Source organism: Sarcophilus harrisii, chromosome 4 (assembly GCF_902635505.1).
Source record: "Sarcophilus harrisii chromosome 4, mSarHar1.11, whole genome shotgun sequence".
Classification (NCBI taxonomy): Eukaryota; Metazoa; Chordata; class Mammalia; order Dasyuromorphia; family Dasyuridae; genus Sarcophilus; species Sarcophilus harrisii.
In genome coordinates this window covers 298,507,812-298,523,711 of record NC_045429.1, presented here as the reverse complement: position 1 = coordinate 298,523,711, position 15,900 = coordinate 298,507,812, and the positions used below count along the sequence as shown (strand labels likewise).

Sequence of the window (15,900 nt, the reverse complement as noted above, 5' to 3'; positions counted from 1 at the left end):
GTTCCTCCCGCCTGATTGGAGTTACGCGCTGTGGTTCCGGCGGAAGCGGGGCTCCTCTTCCGGGTCGTCGGGGAAGCTCTGCTCTCAGTGGTGAGGAGGCTAGCGAGGTTAGGCGCTGATGAGCCGCAGGTAGGTCTCTGTTTGCTATTTGTGTGCGGCTTCCCCTTCCCTGTACCGGATCTGCCCGTGCATCAGGAGAGTCGCAGGCAAGGGGAAGACTAGGTGCCGAGAGGGCGAGGAAGAGGAGGGTGAGGCGGCTCCTCGGGAACCCCGGGGACTGAGTCCAGTAGGCCCTTCAGCTGTGACCGTAGATGACTGTAGTAGAGAGAACACCGAATTTGAAGGCAGAAAAGTGATTTCAAGTCTCAGACCTTCGGGGGCTTCTGTTTTTCTTACTTGGAAAATGAAGGGATTGGGAGACTTTTAAGGTTGTCTCCAGCGATGATTATTCTGTCCTTCTCTGGGCGTCATTTAGCTCTGTAAAATTAGGGAATTAGACTAAGATGATTCAGTTATTTATTTAAAACTCCCACCGTGCACAGACACATAACGTTATTCCGTGTTGTGAACTCGGGGGAGTTAGCGATGTGTATCTTGAAGTTTGCTAAGTTTGATTGCTTTCCTTAATGAACTGTGTAGGTATAGGGCTGACTACTCCGAAGGACTTAGGATGAGAAATCCTATCCATCTCTCTCTCTCTCATCTCTCTCTCTCTCTCTCTGTTTCTCTCTCTCTCTGTTTCTCTCTCTTCTCTCTGTTTCTCTCTGTTTCTCTCTGTCTCTCTTTTTGTCTCTCTGTTTTTCTCTCTCTCTCTCTCTCTCTGTTTCTCTCTCTGTCTCTCTGTCAATCTGTTTCTCTCTCTCTCTCTGTTTCTCTCTCTTCTCTCTGTTTCTCTCTCTGTCTCTCTTTCTGTCTCTCTGTTTCTCTCTCTCTCTCTCTGTTTCTCTCTCTCTGTCTCTCTGTTTCTCTCTCTCTCTGTTTCTCTCTCTCTCTCTGTTTCTCTCTCTCTGTTTCTCTCTCTGTCTCTCTTTCTGTCTCTGGTTCTGTCTCTCTGTTTCTCTCTCTCTCTCTGTCTCTCTTTCTGTCTCTCTGTTTCTCTCTCTCTGTCTCTCTTTCTGTCTCTCTGTTTCTCTCTCTGTTTCTCTTCTTCTCTCTGTTTCTCTCTCTGTCTCTGTTTCTGTCTCTGTCTCTCTGTTTCTCTCTCTCTTCTCTCTGTCTCTCTCTCTGTCTCTCTCGTCTCTCTCTTCTCTTTTCTCTCTCTTTTTTTTTTTTTTTTTTTTTTTTGATTTTTCTTGAGGGTTTTTATTTTATAATAGGGTGGGAGATATATGTTTTCTTTCACAAGACTTTTATGAAAATGTTTTGCACAATTTCACATGTGCTTTCTTAATTGTGGGTGGGGATAAGGGAGAGAATCCAGAAGGCAAAAAAATGTTTTGAATGTAACTTGGGAAAAATATTATAAATCTTTTTTTTTTTTTTTTTTTTTTTTAAAGGCAAAAAACCCCAGCTTAACTCAAAGGGCAGCCAAGTAGCTCAGTGGATAGAGCACCAGCCCTGAAGTCAGGAGGACCTGAGTGCAAATCTGCCTTCAGACATTTAACACTTCCTAGTTATGTGATTCTGGGCAAGTCACTTAAACCCCAATTGCCTCAGCAAAAAGACCCCAAAACTTAGCTCAACTTTACATTTTTACATAAAGTCTTGATTCCTCTCAACTATTAAGGCCTCTCCCCACCAAAAATTATTTGTGTCTTTTGTATATTTCTACATAATGGGCATGATTTGTGCCCATTATATAATGTAAGATGGAATAATTTTTTTTCTTTGCCATCTTCAACACCTGGTACAATAGAAACTTAATAAATGCTTGATTGATTGTTAGACTGTAGCATACAAAAATAATACTCTTGACCTACCATCATAGTATGGGGTTTATTTTTGCGTTATTAGTGGTGGATACCTAAAAAGCCATAAATATTTACTATATAGAATGATCCAAGATAGAGAATGAAATCTTTGGTAGTAGAGTTCCAAGTGTCAGTCTTCCCCCCTCCAACTATTCCCAGATCCTCTAAAACATATTTCATACCATCCATTAGAACACTAAGATTAAACCATCACAGTAGTGGGAATTAGCCACATGCATTTCTGGGATAGCTGATTCAGGCTGGTTCTATCTCAGAATTAGAACTAAATGAGATGCTCTTAGACAAAAGGAAGTTGGCATTACTAAAGGGAAAGGATGAGGGGGAGAAGCAAAAAAAACCCTCAAACCAGACAATAGAATATTATGAAAACTTTCTCCCTCTACTTCCCATTGTGAAGAAATCATTAGAAATAAGAAATAAAAATAATGTTTTGGAAGAAAACAAAAAAAGTAAATTTCTGAACTCAATAATCTGGTCCATGTAGTGTTTGATGCCAAAAATTCATAGCACTAGACATATCAGGGCCACCACATAGATGACATAGTCAACACTTCTTCATTAGGGTCATGTCTAGTAAAATGCTTTAAGAGGTCATAAACTTCTTACATGCATCAAAGCATCTAAGTTGATTAAAGGCATTTCTACCATCGCTATTCTCTGGCTCATCCACCAAAACCTTCTTTCTGAAAACCATATCAGGAGGTTGATATTAAATCTGTTCCTCTTGAGAGAAAAAGAGAGATCCACCAGATCAAGTAGAAGGCTGATCTCTTCTCTTCTAACTAAATCCACATTCACTAAAATGGATTCACCAAAACCTAAGAATCCAGTCAGTTTTATGAGAAAGTCAGTAGCTTGAGAGGACTAGACCTTAGATTTTCTTATGATTGATTTCTCACCCTTTTATGTGCCACCACCACTCAAGAATCTAGGGCCTTTGGCACCATGACTTCATCTAACCAGGCCAATATTATTTTGTCATTTTAGTGATATATATCTATGTCCTTATAGAAAGGAAAGCTGCTTTCAGGTGCCACTATTATGTGTCATCGAGAGAGAGTTCAGATAGGGTTGTGACTGAGATTTTAACAAAAGGCAAACTGAGACAGATCTCCGTTATATTAGCAGGATTAACAAATGGGTTCATGGCTTGCCTTCATTAATGCCAGACCCTGAGCAGGAGGATACTTACCCTTATATGAGGTTTTAAGAAATATGGAACAAAGAACAGAGTAGGATAGATGACATCACAAAATTAAGGGCAAAATAACTTATTACAGAGCTGAGATACAGGGAATAATGATGGTTGGAAGTTTGATACTTTTCTTATGAGACTAAGAAGTGTTGTTTGTTTTGAGTCCAGATATGATATAGTGGCCTAGACTTTTGGACAGCAAACCAGACATTCTTTTTTTTTTTTAATAACTTTTTATTGACAAAACATATGCATGGGTAATTTTTCAACATTGACCCTTGCAAAAACTTCTGTTACAATTTTTTCCCCTCCTTCCCTCCACCCTCTCCCCTAGATGGCAAGCAGTCCCATACATGTTAAAGTACACATTAAATACATTAAATTAAATAGTTCTTCTTTGGTCACAAATTCCTTTCTTCTCCACAGGTCTGAGAGGTAAACTAGCCTATATTCTTCTAATTTATTTATAATCACATTCTTCATGCCTATATCATGAATCCATTTTGATCTTATCTTGCAAACCAGACATTTTGAAAGGATAGTTTGGTAGTGTAACGATATCAGGCCCAAATCCCTTTCCATTAACACACATTCTTGGATGTTAGCAAAATTTCTTGAGGCAAGAATCGATAGATTTTTAAATTTATTCCATTACAGGCTAGCTGAACTCTGAACCAAATTCAAAGACAACCATAACTTAAGAAATTTCAGGGACAAATCAATTACTTGTAAATAGAATTAATAAAAAAAATGGCACAGAATCAATTTTAATCTCATAGATACCTGAAAGTATAATGGGCTTTTTCTTAAATGAAAGCAAATTATTCCTGTCTAATATCAGCCATGACAATAAACCAAATAAGATCAGCAACTGAACCCAAGCCCTTGGGCCTAGGCTGTGACATTGACAAGAGTAGCTGTAGTGATGGGCATGGTTGCTTCATTTAGCTCTCTATATCTGTTACTAGGTAAGTAAGTTATTAAATGCCTTCCTCACAGATCCTACGAGTTTTTTTTTCTTTTTTTTTTTTTAAAAGGGGAATTGGTATAACAAAGTATTAAAGTGTCCTTCATTTCCATGAGTTATCTTTTACACTCCTAGAATGTCAGTATTATATGGTGTAAATTACACTGGATAATTTGGACAGCTCCTGACTCGCAGAAGCTTATCATATATCTCTTATGATATTCCTTTTTTATTATTATTATAGCTCTTTATTGATACAACATACGCATGGGTAATTTTTCAACATTGACTCTTGCAAAACCTTCTATTCCAAATTTTCCCTTCCTTCCCCCCACACCCTCCCCCAGATGACATGTAGTTCAATACATGTTAAATATGTTAAAATATATATTAAATTCAATACATGTATACATATTTATACAGTAATCTTGTTGCACAAGAAAAATCGGATCAAGAAGGAAAAAAAAAAAAACCTGAGAAGGAAAACAAAAATGCAAGCAAACAACAGAAAGAATGAAAATGCTACGCTGTGGTCCACACTCACTTCCCACAGTGCTCTCTCTGGGTATAGAGGGCTCTCTTCATTACTGAACAATTGAAACTGGTTTGAATAATCTCATTGTTGAAAAGAGCCATGTCCATCTTATAATATTCCTATAGGATCTCTCCTTTGAAACCTCCCTATTGGCTTGATGCTGAATTTCCCTATACAATGTCAGTTAGACAGGAACTGGCCTCTAACCTGGGAATTCCCGGAGTCAACAGAGCAGACTAGAGACAGGAGAGTCAAGGCACAAACTAAAGTTTAATTAATTTCTAAGTGAGGAAAATGCTTGCAAGCAGAAGTCCACCTTACATAGAAAGTGGTCTTAACACACTGGAGCAAGACAGTGCTTTTATATACATTAAAAAAACAAAAACACAAGTGGACTAGACCATGACACAGTCATTGGGTAGCATCTTTCTATGGCAGGCTCTTGCATTGGACCATGCAAGCATTCCTTTGGGAGCAGTTTGCAAGTAAAACGGTAAAAAATCAATGGAAACAGGAATATAGCACCAGGTTTGGTTCACTTAGCAGTTTACAAGGAACAGGGCTTTTGAGCATGTCAAAAGATGCAGTAGATATTGGATCTCACGTCCTTGGGAAATAGGCGGAGCTAAAGATCATAAATCCCTCAATTAGCACCTAGTAATAGTCCAAGCAATATACTTTGCCAGAGTGAGATCATCCAGGTACAAAGGATTGTTATGCCCAAGCTCAGGACACAGCCTGCTTGCTGGACCTTAGCTCTGGAAGAAAGACTATCTCCATTAAGTAGAATACCATTCCTACCCCTACCCTCACTCCATCTACAAGCTGGCCCTCCATTGCTTTCTTATCAACTTCATGTTTTAGGAGTTACACCCAATGTTCCCCAGAGGAGAGACTGTCATAGTCCTCCATCTACCTGTTTGGATAGGACCTCTTCCAATTACTTTTGGAACATTTATTTTCACTTAAATCTGTACTTGTCTCCAGAGCACTGTGTGTCTTGATCTGTTACAATTTCCTCATTTGAACTACCTACATCTAGGGAGAAAGACATAAGGCAGTCAACAAGCCCTTGGTGAGTGCTTACTGTGGTCCAAGTATTGTGCTTGGTGCTGGGAATACAAATCAAAGGAAAAGATGGTCCTTGCCTTACATTCTTTTTTTTTTTTAAATAACTTTTTCTTCACAGAACATATGCCTGGGTAGTTTTTTTTAATCACAACATTATCCCTTGCACTCACTTCTGTTCCGACTTTTCCCTTTCTTCCCTCCACCCCCTCCCCTACATGGCAAGCAGTCTTATACATGTTAAATATGTTATAGTATATCCTAGATACAATATATGGGTACAGAACCAAACAGTTTTCTTGTTGCACAGGGAGAATTGGATGCAGAAGGTAAAAATAACCTGGGAAGAAAAACAAAAATGCAAACAGTTTACACTCATTTCCCAGTGTTCTTTCTCTGGGTGTAGCTGCTTCTGTCCATCATTGATCAATAGGAACCGAATTAGGTCTTCTCTTTGTCGAAGAAATCCACTTCCATCAGAATACATCCTCATACAGTATTGTTGTTGAAGTATATAATGATTTCCTGGGTCTGCTCATTTCATTTAGCATCAGTTCATGTAGGTCTCTCCAAGCCTTTCTGTATTCATCCTGCTGGTCATTTCTTACAGAACAATAATATTCCATAACATTCATATACCACAATTTAACCAACCATTCTCCAATTGATGGGCATTCATTCATTTTCTAGTTTCTAGCCACATCAGAAAGGGCTGCCACAAACATTTTGGCATATACAGGTTCCTTTCCCTTCTTTATTTCTTTGGGATATAAGCCCAGTAGTAGCACTGCTAGATCAAAGAGTATGCACAATTTGATAACTTTTTGTTGCCTTACATTCTTATGGGAAAGCAGTACATAAAAAGATGCTGAAAAGGTGAGGGTAAGAGAATGTGGTGACTTATGTGGACTTAGGATATCCATTCAGGAAGGGCCTGGCCTCTTGTTTTATACGTCCAGGTGAGTGAAGATATGTCAGTATAGAGATAGCTTTATCACTGAAACAGTAGACTGCAAGCTTGTACGTCCCCAGATCTTTGAGATCCTGCAATAGCATAACATTCAATCGCCTCTCCCTTATCCCCGAAAAGCAACAGCAATTGCTTGCTACTCTGTCTTTCCTGGATTCGATTCTTAGAAGTCTCTTTCTTTAGCCTTCTAGACAGTCCTGTCCAGTACTTGTACATGGTAACTGCTCCATAAATATTTTGTTGAATTGAAATATCACTTCCCGTCCTTTGGTTTTCTATAGAGTCAGCATGAAGAAATGGAAGAGGCACTGAGCCTGGAGACAAGAAATGCCCACATTTGAAGCCCATCACTAATATGCTAATTATGTGACCTGTGATTTAAAACTCTATGAACCTTAATGTCTTCTTACATTGTGGGATAGTTGTGAAGATTAGACTTCAGGTACAATAGCATATCAACTGTAATTATTGAAGGAGAGTTTGATAGTACCAGGAGTGGACTGCTCTTGAAATCAGGAAAATCTGGGTTCATTTCACTTAATCTTGGATTTTCTCTTGGATCATGACTATGAAAAAAACAAATATAAATATTCTTCCTTTAAAGTTCAAGGCTTCCAAGAGCAATTTTTTAAAATACAATAGTAGTATTTAAGCCATTCCTCAGAAAAATGTCCAAAAAGGCATAATTTACCCAAACTATCAGATATTTCCCTTTGTCTCTAAAATGATTTGAGGTGACACAGCAATCTTGAAAAAAGGAAAATATTATAATGTGTTAAAACACAGTTTTGAGTTAGTATTTCAAAGCTTTAGACCTTACTTAGTTCCTTTCTTGACCATTTTCCTCAAGAACTGGCAGGGCTGCCTCCTTGAATGTTCAATATTCACCATACTTGAATCCTTAATTGGGTCAGTAGCTCAGTTACTGTAAAGAGTAGGAAAGCCAGTGATCTGAATGAGATAAATTTTTTTAGTTTCTACCTTTAATTTACTTTCTTAAGAAAAGCCTTTTCTTGATTTAATTCTCCTTTTTAAGAGAGATGGGGGGGGGGGGGCACACAAAAACCTTTTAAATTAAATACAAAAAGTTTTAAACTACAGAAATATTCTTAGTATTTCTACAGAAACCAAAAAAGTAATTTAAAATCCTTCCATATAGTTCCTACCTCTGTGACATTAGACCTTGACATACATTTTCATCTATATTGCTGCTTTTTCCTTGCATTATTTTATTGTTCAGTTTGTCAGTTTTTGGTCAGATAGACTCTACACAGTACTTTTTAACAATCCCATCATGTTTTTTGGACACTTATGTACACTTTTACACTCAGCATGTCCAAAATTGAATTTATCCTTCTCCACAAATCCACTTTCCTTCCATACTTCCTAATTTCTGTTGATGATCCTAATAATCTATGTACTAACCTACAGCTTTTTCTTTATACCTTACATCTTCCATAGCAACAGCTAATCCTTTGTCAAAACCTATTTCTTTCTTTATCATATCTCATATTAATTCTCTTCTTGGGATCTAATTTATTCCCATAGCACCTCTTAATGTGAATGATTGGATTAGTTTACTAATTTGGTCTCTACCTCAGGTCTTTCCAGCTTTGGTCCATTCTACAGAGACCTGTAAAAGACCAAAATTTAAAAAGGCTTAACGTTTCCCACTACATCCAGGGCCATCTCCAATCAGTCTGATCTATATTTCTGGCCACTGGATCCAGGTAGTTCTGGAGGAGAAAGTGAAGTTGATGACTTCGTTCAGTGAGATCCAATTCACTTGCATGTCATAGCATCTCCTCCCTGGGGGCATATTTATCTTTGAGAACAAAGGACAAACAGCTACCACCACCATTCTACACAAAGCTGCCTAATGATGTCACTCCCCTTGGTCAATAAGTTCCTAATCATCTTTCAAGTACTGGAGTAAATATGAAATAGCATTGGGAGAAGGCTCAAAATTATAAGGTAGTGATGATAGATTAGTTGATCCTAAGCAAATCATTCAACCTTATGTGCCTCAGTTCCCTCATCTCTAAAATAGCTAGAAAAGAAAATGGCAAACTACTTCAGTATATTTGCCAATAAAAACCTCAAGTGGAATCGTGACAAGTCAGACAACTGAAAAATAGCTAGCAGTGTCTATAACATTGGATAAGTTACCAGGACATATTGCCTTTGGCAATTGTATAAATCTTTAAATTGTAGAACAGTTGCTAGCCGGCATTGGTAGGAGTTTCCTCACAAGGAAATCCCTACATTGATGAAATCGTGAATTCAGAAACAAAAATGTGTCTATACATATAGGTTTATAAAACATTTTTAGAGATTATTTTTATAGACAATAATTTCTTGACTTGTGCAGAAATAATAATAACATTTCTGCATTTCCTAATAAGAAATTGAAACAAAAAATTTATTTTATAAAATTAACATCTCGGTCTAAATATATAATTTCATTTGTGGGAATCTCCCATTATGGAGACTCCTTGAGTATAGATCAACAACTCACCTTTAACTTAGCATTTGAGAGAATTAGACAGTGAAAGATTTAAGTGAATATACCATGATCACTCAGTTTTTAAGTGCATATGCAGGACTTTAGGTGCTTCTGATGCTGAGACTAGTCATTTTTGCATATATTTTTGAACATGGTTAACTTATTGATTTTAAGTTTATTAGTAATTTTTAATATTTGCAAACCTACATTCAGCATCATTTAGAATTCATTTCAAAGTTGTCATTTCATTAATTTTTCTAGTCTTAATAAATTATCAGTTCTTAGAGAATTTTTGTTTTAAAATTGTCTTTTTCATATAATTTAGTTTTCAGGAAACCAGTTTATAAGGTATGGATAAAAACCCCAATTCAGAAGCTATAGATGAGATCTCAGAATCCATTCCAGGAACCATAGATGGCATCTCAGAACCATGCTTCAGTTTTGGAGTTATATCAGATATTCAATATGCTGATTTAGAAGATGGCTATAATTTCCTAAGAACCAAAATGAGATACTACCGATACAGTCTTCGTCATCTCCAAGGGGCTATCGAAGAGTGGAATGAAGAAAGCAATCACCTCTTTTTTGTGTTACAACTTGGTGACATCATTGATGGGTTTAATGCACAGTACAAAGCATCAGAAGAGTCACTAAAAAATGTCCTGAAGGAATTTAAAAAACTCAGAGCCCCTGTTCATCATACATGGGGAAATCATGAATTCTACAACTTCAGCAGGCACTATTTAAGAAACTCTAAGCTCAACACAAAGTTTTTAGGAGACCAGATTGCACACTGTCCTGAGACCATACCTTCAGAAAACTATTATGCTTACCACTTTGTACCTTTCCCTAAATTTCGGTTCATTTTACTTGATGCTTATGATCTAAGTGTTCTTGGAATAGATCAATCTTCTCCAAAATATCAAGATTGTATGAAGATGCTGAAGGAGAAGAATCCAAATAAGGAACTGAATAGCCCTCAAGGTGAATTATTCCTTTGAGCTGAGAACCTCTAATACATTTTCTTAAAATACTTCAGATACATTTTATACAGCAGAAAGATGAACAATTAAGGTAAAACTATGTTACTGTTCAGGGTCAGGATTCAGTGACAAAATACAAATGCCTTATAGCTTGTTTGCTACAGATAATAATGTAGTATGATTTATTATGTTTCTTAACTGAAAAAAATCTAGTGAATTTCTCATGTTGCATCCATTTAAGCAAAATAAATATACCTTTCCCAGTTCTAATATAAAACTATTCAAATGGTCAAAAACATATATATCTGACCTGCTTTATTTGTTACAGGACTTTCCGAACCTCAGTTTGTCCAGTATAATGGAGGATTCAGTCAGGACCAATTGAACTGGTTCAATGCAGTTCTTACTTTCTCCGATACAAACCAAGAAAAGGTAGTGGTTGTGGGTAGGTTTTAGCTTTGTGTCTTTCTGAATTACTTATTACTTGAATGCTTTAGGAAATGGGAGAATTTTTGCTTTTCAAAAAATAAAAGTGTTACTCTATTTTGACATCCCAATATTATAAAATTAGCATATGTTGATAGGATCCTCCAGTTTATAATCTTAACAGTTACAAGGAACAATGTGCTTCAGTTGCCTATTGGCTTTGGTCATATAGAAGTAAATTTTTTTTTCTTTACTTTTTCTCTTCTTCCTCCTCCTCCTGGTAACCTTTTACTTTATGTATATCCTTTTCTTCAGTATTATTTGTTCTATCTATCATGGCAAAGAATATCAAGAACCATTGATACATTTATTTTATATTAAATATAATTCATTAATTATATAAATTGAAATAGAAAAACAGATGACAAAGTAGGAAAGAACATCAAAAATCAGATGTCTCTAGCTGAAAGTCTCTGTAGCTTTATAGAGTAGTGTAATGGGCCAGAACTCTGGAGAAATGTACTTGAAACAAGGATTCTTACAAGAAGGTGTTAACTCAGTGGAATTGATAAGACAATGGTTGTCTAGTTTAGCATGGTGATTCAATAGTTCTCTAGTTCAGTATGATTGATTTAATCTTACAACAAATAATGGTTCCCTAGTGATATAATGATTGGCTTATACTCAGTATGATGAATGGATTTAATTGTAATAGAGTATTTAAGAGATCAGTCAGAAGACTTGAACAGACTTGAAGACGAAGACCTTCATGGTGCCTGGCCTGTCCTCCTTCACTTCTTTAAGACCAAGGCTCATCTGAAGGTCCCCCAGAAAGCTAGCCTGGCCCCAGTCGAAGGACACAGACTGTGAAGAAGATAAGAAAGACTTTGGATTTTATTCCTGACTATTATTGTGGTGATTATTGTGCTAAAACCAAGGCCCATTCAGAGGACCTCCAGAGAGCTAGACAGAACATTACAGAGTAGAACTTGTTAGAGCTTATGCTTTGTGGGCATATACCCCTCAGATGCTGGAGTCCTCACCAGGACTTGATGATGTATTGCTTCAGTACTGATCATTTACCTTTTACCTAGTGTAGTTTTTAGGCAGCTGAAAATCTTTATGTAAAACTCTGTCCTTGGGTTGTTTTTATTGTTGTTTCAAAAATCTAATACATCTCTTTCTTGGTTCTTTTACCTTCTTCCTTGTCAGACTTCTTTGGGAAGAGCAAAAAGGATATCTGGAATGCATACATTAATAGGATTTTATGGCTGAAAGGAACCATAAGAAATTTTCCTTCCTCATCGTTTGGCAGATGAAGAAATTGAGTTCTAGAGAGGTGAAATAACTACACAGAGATGAGCATATTCAATAGGTTTTAGGAACCACCAAACATTCACTGGATTATCCTATAAAACACCAACCTACTTTCAGGCCTTTTTCTATTTCAACTAAATAAATTATTTTCAAATTTCATCTTTCTTTCTCTTTAAATTTTTTTTAACAAACAGTGGACACCTAACTTTTAATATTGCTTTATAAATTTGTTACTGAGCTGATTGCTTACTAAGCAAAAGATTTTTGAATTGAACTTGTTTGCTATAAAAATTGGAATATGATAATTAGATTAGGTAAAAGGAAAATAATGATGTGATAACAGTGGAAGAGCATGTAGAAGAGCTAGCTGAACAATAAATTAGATGATAGCAAGGTGATGTGATGCTGTCTGGGATTCAGGAGCTCATTATCTTCCTAGATCTATTTAGATTCTGGTAGAGGAGATATTTTCTATTTTCCAATGGTTTTCTCACCTGTAAAATAAGCACACACTACCTCACAGAGATGTTATGAGAAAAAACAATTAAAAAATAGAAATAGGATTTTAAGAGGATAGATGTTGCATTCATGACTCCACACCATTTGGATTCCATCTTTTTGATGTTTGTAAATAAACTATTTAGATTTAAGGGGGAAATGCAAGCATAATTTCATCTAACTGCACATGTAAAAGCCTTTAAAAAAAAAAATTGCCTTTCATCCTAGCTTGCATAAGAAGCACCTTTCTGTTTTCTCAGACCAATGTAACACCAAATAAGCATATTTGCTTATTATCTTGACATTATGCACATGCTAAAAGTCTAAAGGAAGATGTTTCTACCACTATATAAATGTTCTTGCTCCTTTTTGCTAAAAAGGGGACAATCTTGAAAAATTTTGCTATTTGAATTTAAGCCCTAATTAAGCAGTCTCAATATCAAGGTGATGTTTCACATTACTGCCAATTAATAGTTCTCAGCAACCAGTAATTTGATGGAACAATGTGCCAATATTTCTGAACTAATGCATATTGTTTTTTCTCTTTTAATTACAGGTCATGTTCCTATTCACCCAGACTCATCTGACAGTGTTTGCCTTGCCTGGAATTACAGAGATGCTCTTTCAATCATTTGGTCTCATAAATGTGTGGTGTGTTTTCTTGCTGGTCACACTCATGATGGTGGGTACTGTATAGATGCTCATGGTGTGCACCATGTCACACTAGAAGGAGTTATTGAAACAGCACCAGAGAGCCAGGCTTTTGGTACAGTGCATGTTTATCCTGATAAAATGGTGTTAAAAGGGAGAGGTAGAGTTCCAGATAGGATCATGTATTACAAGAAAGACTGAAAAGAGAAATTCTGTTCCTTGTAAGGCTTTTCTTTTTTGTTTTAAGAAACAAATTATTTTGGAGGGGGTTAATAAATAACTTGGTTCCTATTTGGAATGTTTAATATATGTAATAAACTATATATTTTTTCACATTTTCATGTTCATTATATATATTTAGTTCTGTTTTGGATAAAAAGGGTTTTGTGATTAGAACAATAATCCTTATCTCCCAATTAATTACCCTTTGTGGAACTAATAACAAAAGCAACAATATAAAAGCATTTACATGGGACTTAAAGGTTTTCAAAGTGCTTTATAAATATTCTGTCTTATTTTATCCTCACAACAATCTTTGGAAGTAGATCCTTGTATTGTTCTATGCTTTGAAAACTACTTAATTTGGTCACTGGTAAATAAAGTGGGGACTTATTTCATAGGTGAATGTATTGCATTTTCTTAAATGTCATTGTAGCCATAACTGTAATTCAAGTACCAAATGCAACAGCCTGGTGCACTGAACTCAAATGATATTTTATCAGGGGCCTAAAAAGTGAGAGCCAGTTTAGTGTCAAGGAGCTGAACTTGGAGTCAAGAACTGTCTTTGAATTCTGCCTCTGACCCATATTTGCACTGTGAATATGGGCAAGTTACTGAACTTTTCATTATCTCAAGCAAAGAAAGGAGTTGCTGGTTTCTGTTGATGGAAGTACTCTTCATACTCTTAAATTCCTCAGAACGAGGAATTCATAGGATTGAGACCAAGAAAATCCTCTATCATACCTTTTTGTAATTATAGTCCTCTTTAATATTAATGAAACTAATAACTCATATTCTATTTTAAGGCAGTAGTTTCCAAACTTCATGTAGTAATGGTTGCCCTTATAAAACACTATCATGCGTCCCATTGTTTGTAAAATGATATGAGAATAATTCTTAGCTCATATCATTCAGATAAAATTAAGAATTTCTTAAAGCTTTTGTAACACACTTTCACAAGAGACCTGCCTAAATGGCCAATTAATCCAACCAACCCCTTCATTTTAAAAATAAGGAAAATGAGCCCCAAGAAAATTATGATGTCCAAAGTTACACAGATAATATTCAGCTTTATTTAAATAGTGTTAACATACAGACTTTTGATGATAAAACAATGTTTATTACTTATTACAATAATAAATCAGCAACTATCAAGAACCTATATTCTAAGTACTGTACTAAGACACTGGGAAAATAATAACAAAATAAAAAAGTTTCATTGTCAAGATTACATTTTATTAAGGTACCATTGTTGTGAAGAGTAAGCTTGGTTTTTTTGGTGCAGTTTCTCAAAATATGACACATCATTTATGATACTGTCAAACATAATTCTTTATCTGCCAACCAGTCAGTCAAACATTTCTTAAACATCTACTATCCAACATGAGGACTGATAAAGGTCATTAGATTTGACAATTAAGATACTAATAACTTTGATGAGAACATTTTGATTGAACGATTAAGAACCAGATTGCAGAGTAAAGAAAGTGAATGAGAGGTTGAAATTATAGAGTTAAGCAATGTTCTGAAGTAAGACTCTTCTAAGAGCTTCCTCTATATAAATGATCTCCCAAAGGTTAACTCCTTCTCTGAGAGAATGGGATTATGGGTTATCTCCCAGCATGCTCTCTGGTCCTAAGAGCTTCAAGGAAGGTATGAATTCAGATATCTCATACTAATGAGATCTCCCAAATGTGTGAACTCCAATGAGTACTTATATACTTCTTGCTTATAAGGGCTCTCTAAAGGTGTGAACACAAGCATTATTTCTATCAGTTGTACTTAGTACTTTGTTTCAAAGTTCTGGCCCAAAATATCTCCTTCTAAGATCAAGTCAATCATATTGAACCATGCTAAATTAGATAATTATTGTCTCTATCAACTCTAATGCCTTAACAGTTTGTAAAGATTTCTTGCTTCTATGAACTCTCTAAAGGTGTGAACACAAGCATCGTTTCTATCAGTTGTACTTAGTACCCTGTTTCAAGTTCTGGCATCTTTTCTAAATGGCTTTGTCAAGCAGTTTAACTATAAAAGGCAGGAGGGATATGGAAAAATTGATAATGAGAATAAATGAATCAAGTAAGGATGAAGAAAATAAAGGTATATTTGTAGGCAGTAGGGAAGTGGCCAATAGAGCAGGAAAGACTGAAGGTAACTGCAAGGGTGAAAGGAAAACTGTTAATCTAGATTGAAATTTTGTCTTTATAAGATGTTATAAACAGTAGTAAAATATTTTCCACTTTGAAAAAAGCAGAGAACAATTTACTAACCAAAGCATAAGATTTTAAGATTCATCTTGTCCTTCAGAGTAATCTGTCTGTTTAGGGTACGGTCCCATTCCCCTAGTGTTCCATCAGCCATAAAACTTTGCTGCAGTCAGTAGGCCCAAAGAATGCAGTATCCCCTCTGCCAAGATGAAGTGGTCTCACTATAGTTCCAATGGAAAAAGAACCTGGCCAGCCTTATCCCCAGTCAATGTACATAGAGTACAAAGAAGCAGAGATACCTGTCCGGTGAGATCAGCTGTGACTGAAAATCTGTAGCCAAATGGTTCAACTGTTAGCACCTCTACCATCCAAAATATATGATTGTTGTAGCTCTCCTCAACAAAGAGATGATTCAAACCAATTC

The 15,900-nt window shown here is 36.1% G+C and overlaps 1 protein-coding gene across 3 annotated transcripts; it reads left to right on the top strand.

Moving 5' to 3' along the window:
* Positions 1-27: 27 nt before the first annotated feature.
* On the top strand, positions 28-13,668 carry ADPRM (ADP-ribose/CDP-alcohol diphosphatase, manganese dependent). 3 transcript variants are annotated; one of them, XM_023504106.2, is made up of 5 exons: positions 28-129; positions 6,948-7,108; positions 9,498-10,156; positions 10,484-10,600; positions 12,953-13,500. In XM_023504106.2, the coding sequence occupies exons 3-5, from the start codon at positions 9,523-9,525 to the stop codon at positions 13,246-13,248; spliced, it is 1,047 nt and encodes a 348-aa protein (XP_023359874.1). In that variant the 5' UTR covers positions 28-129; positions 6,948-7,108; positions 9,498-9,522; the 3' UTR covers positions 13,249-13,500. The 3 variants fall into 3 exon arrangements, with proteins under 3 accessions (XP_023359874.1, XP_023359875.1, XP_003770686.1); XM_023504107.2 differs by lacking the exon at positions 6,948-7,108 and adding an exon at positions 11,794-11,920 and having other exon boundaries at positions 12,953-13,035; XM_003770638.4 differs by lacking the exon at positions 6,948-7,108 and having other exon boundaries at positions 12,953-13,668.
* The last annotated feature ends 2,232 nt before the right edge of the window (positions 13,669-15,900 follow it).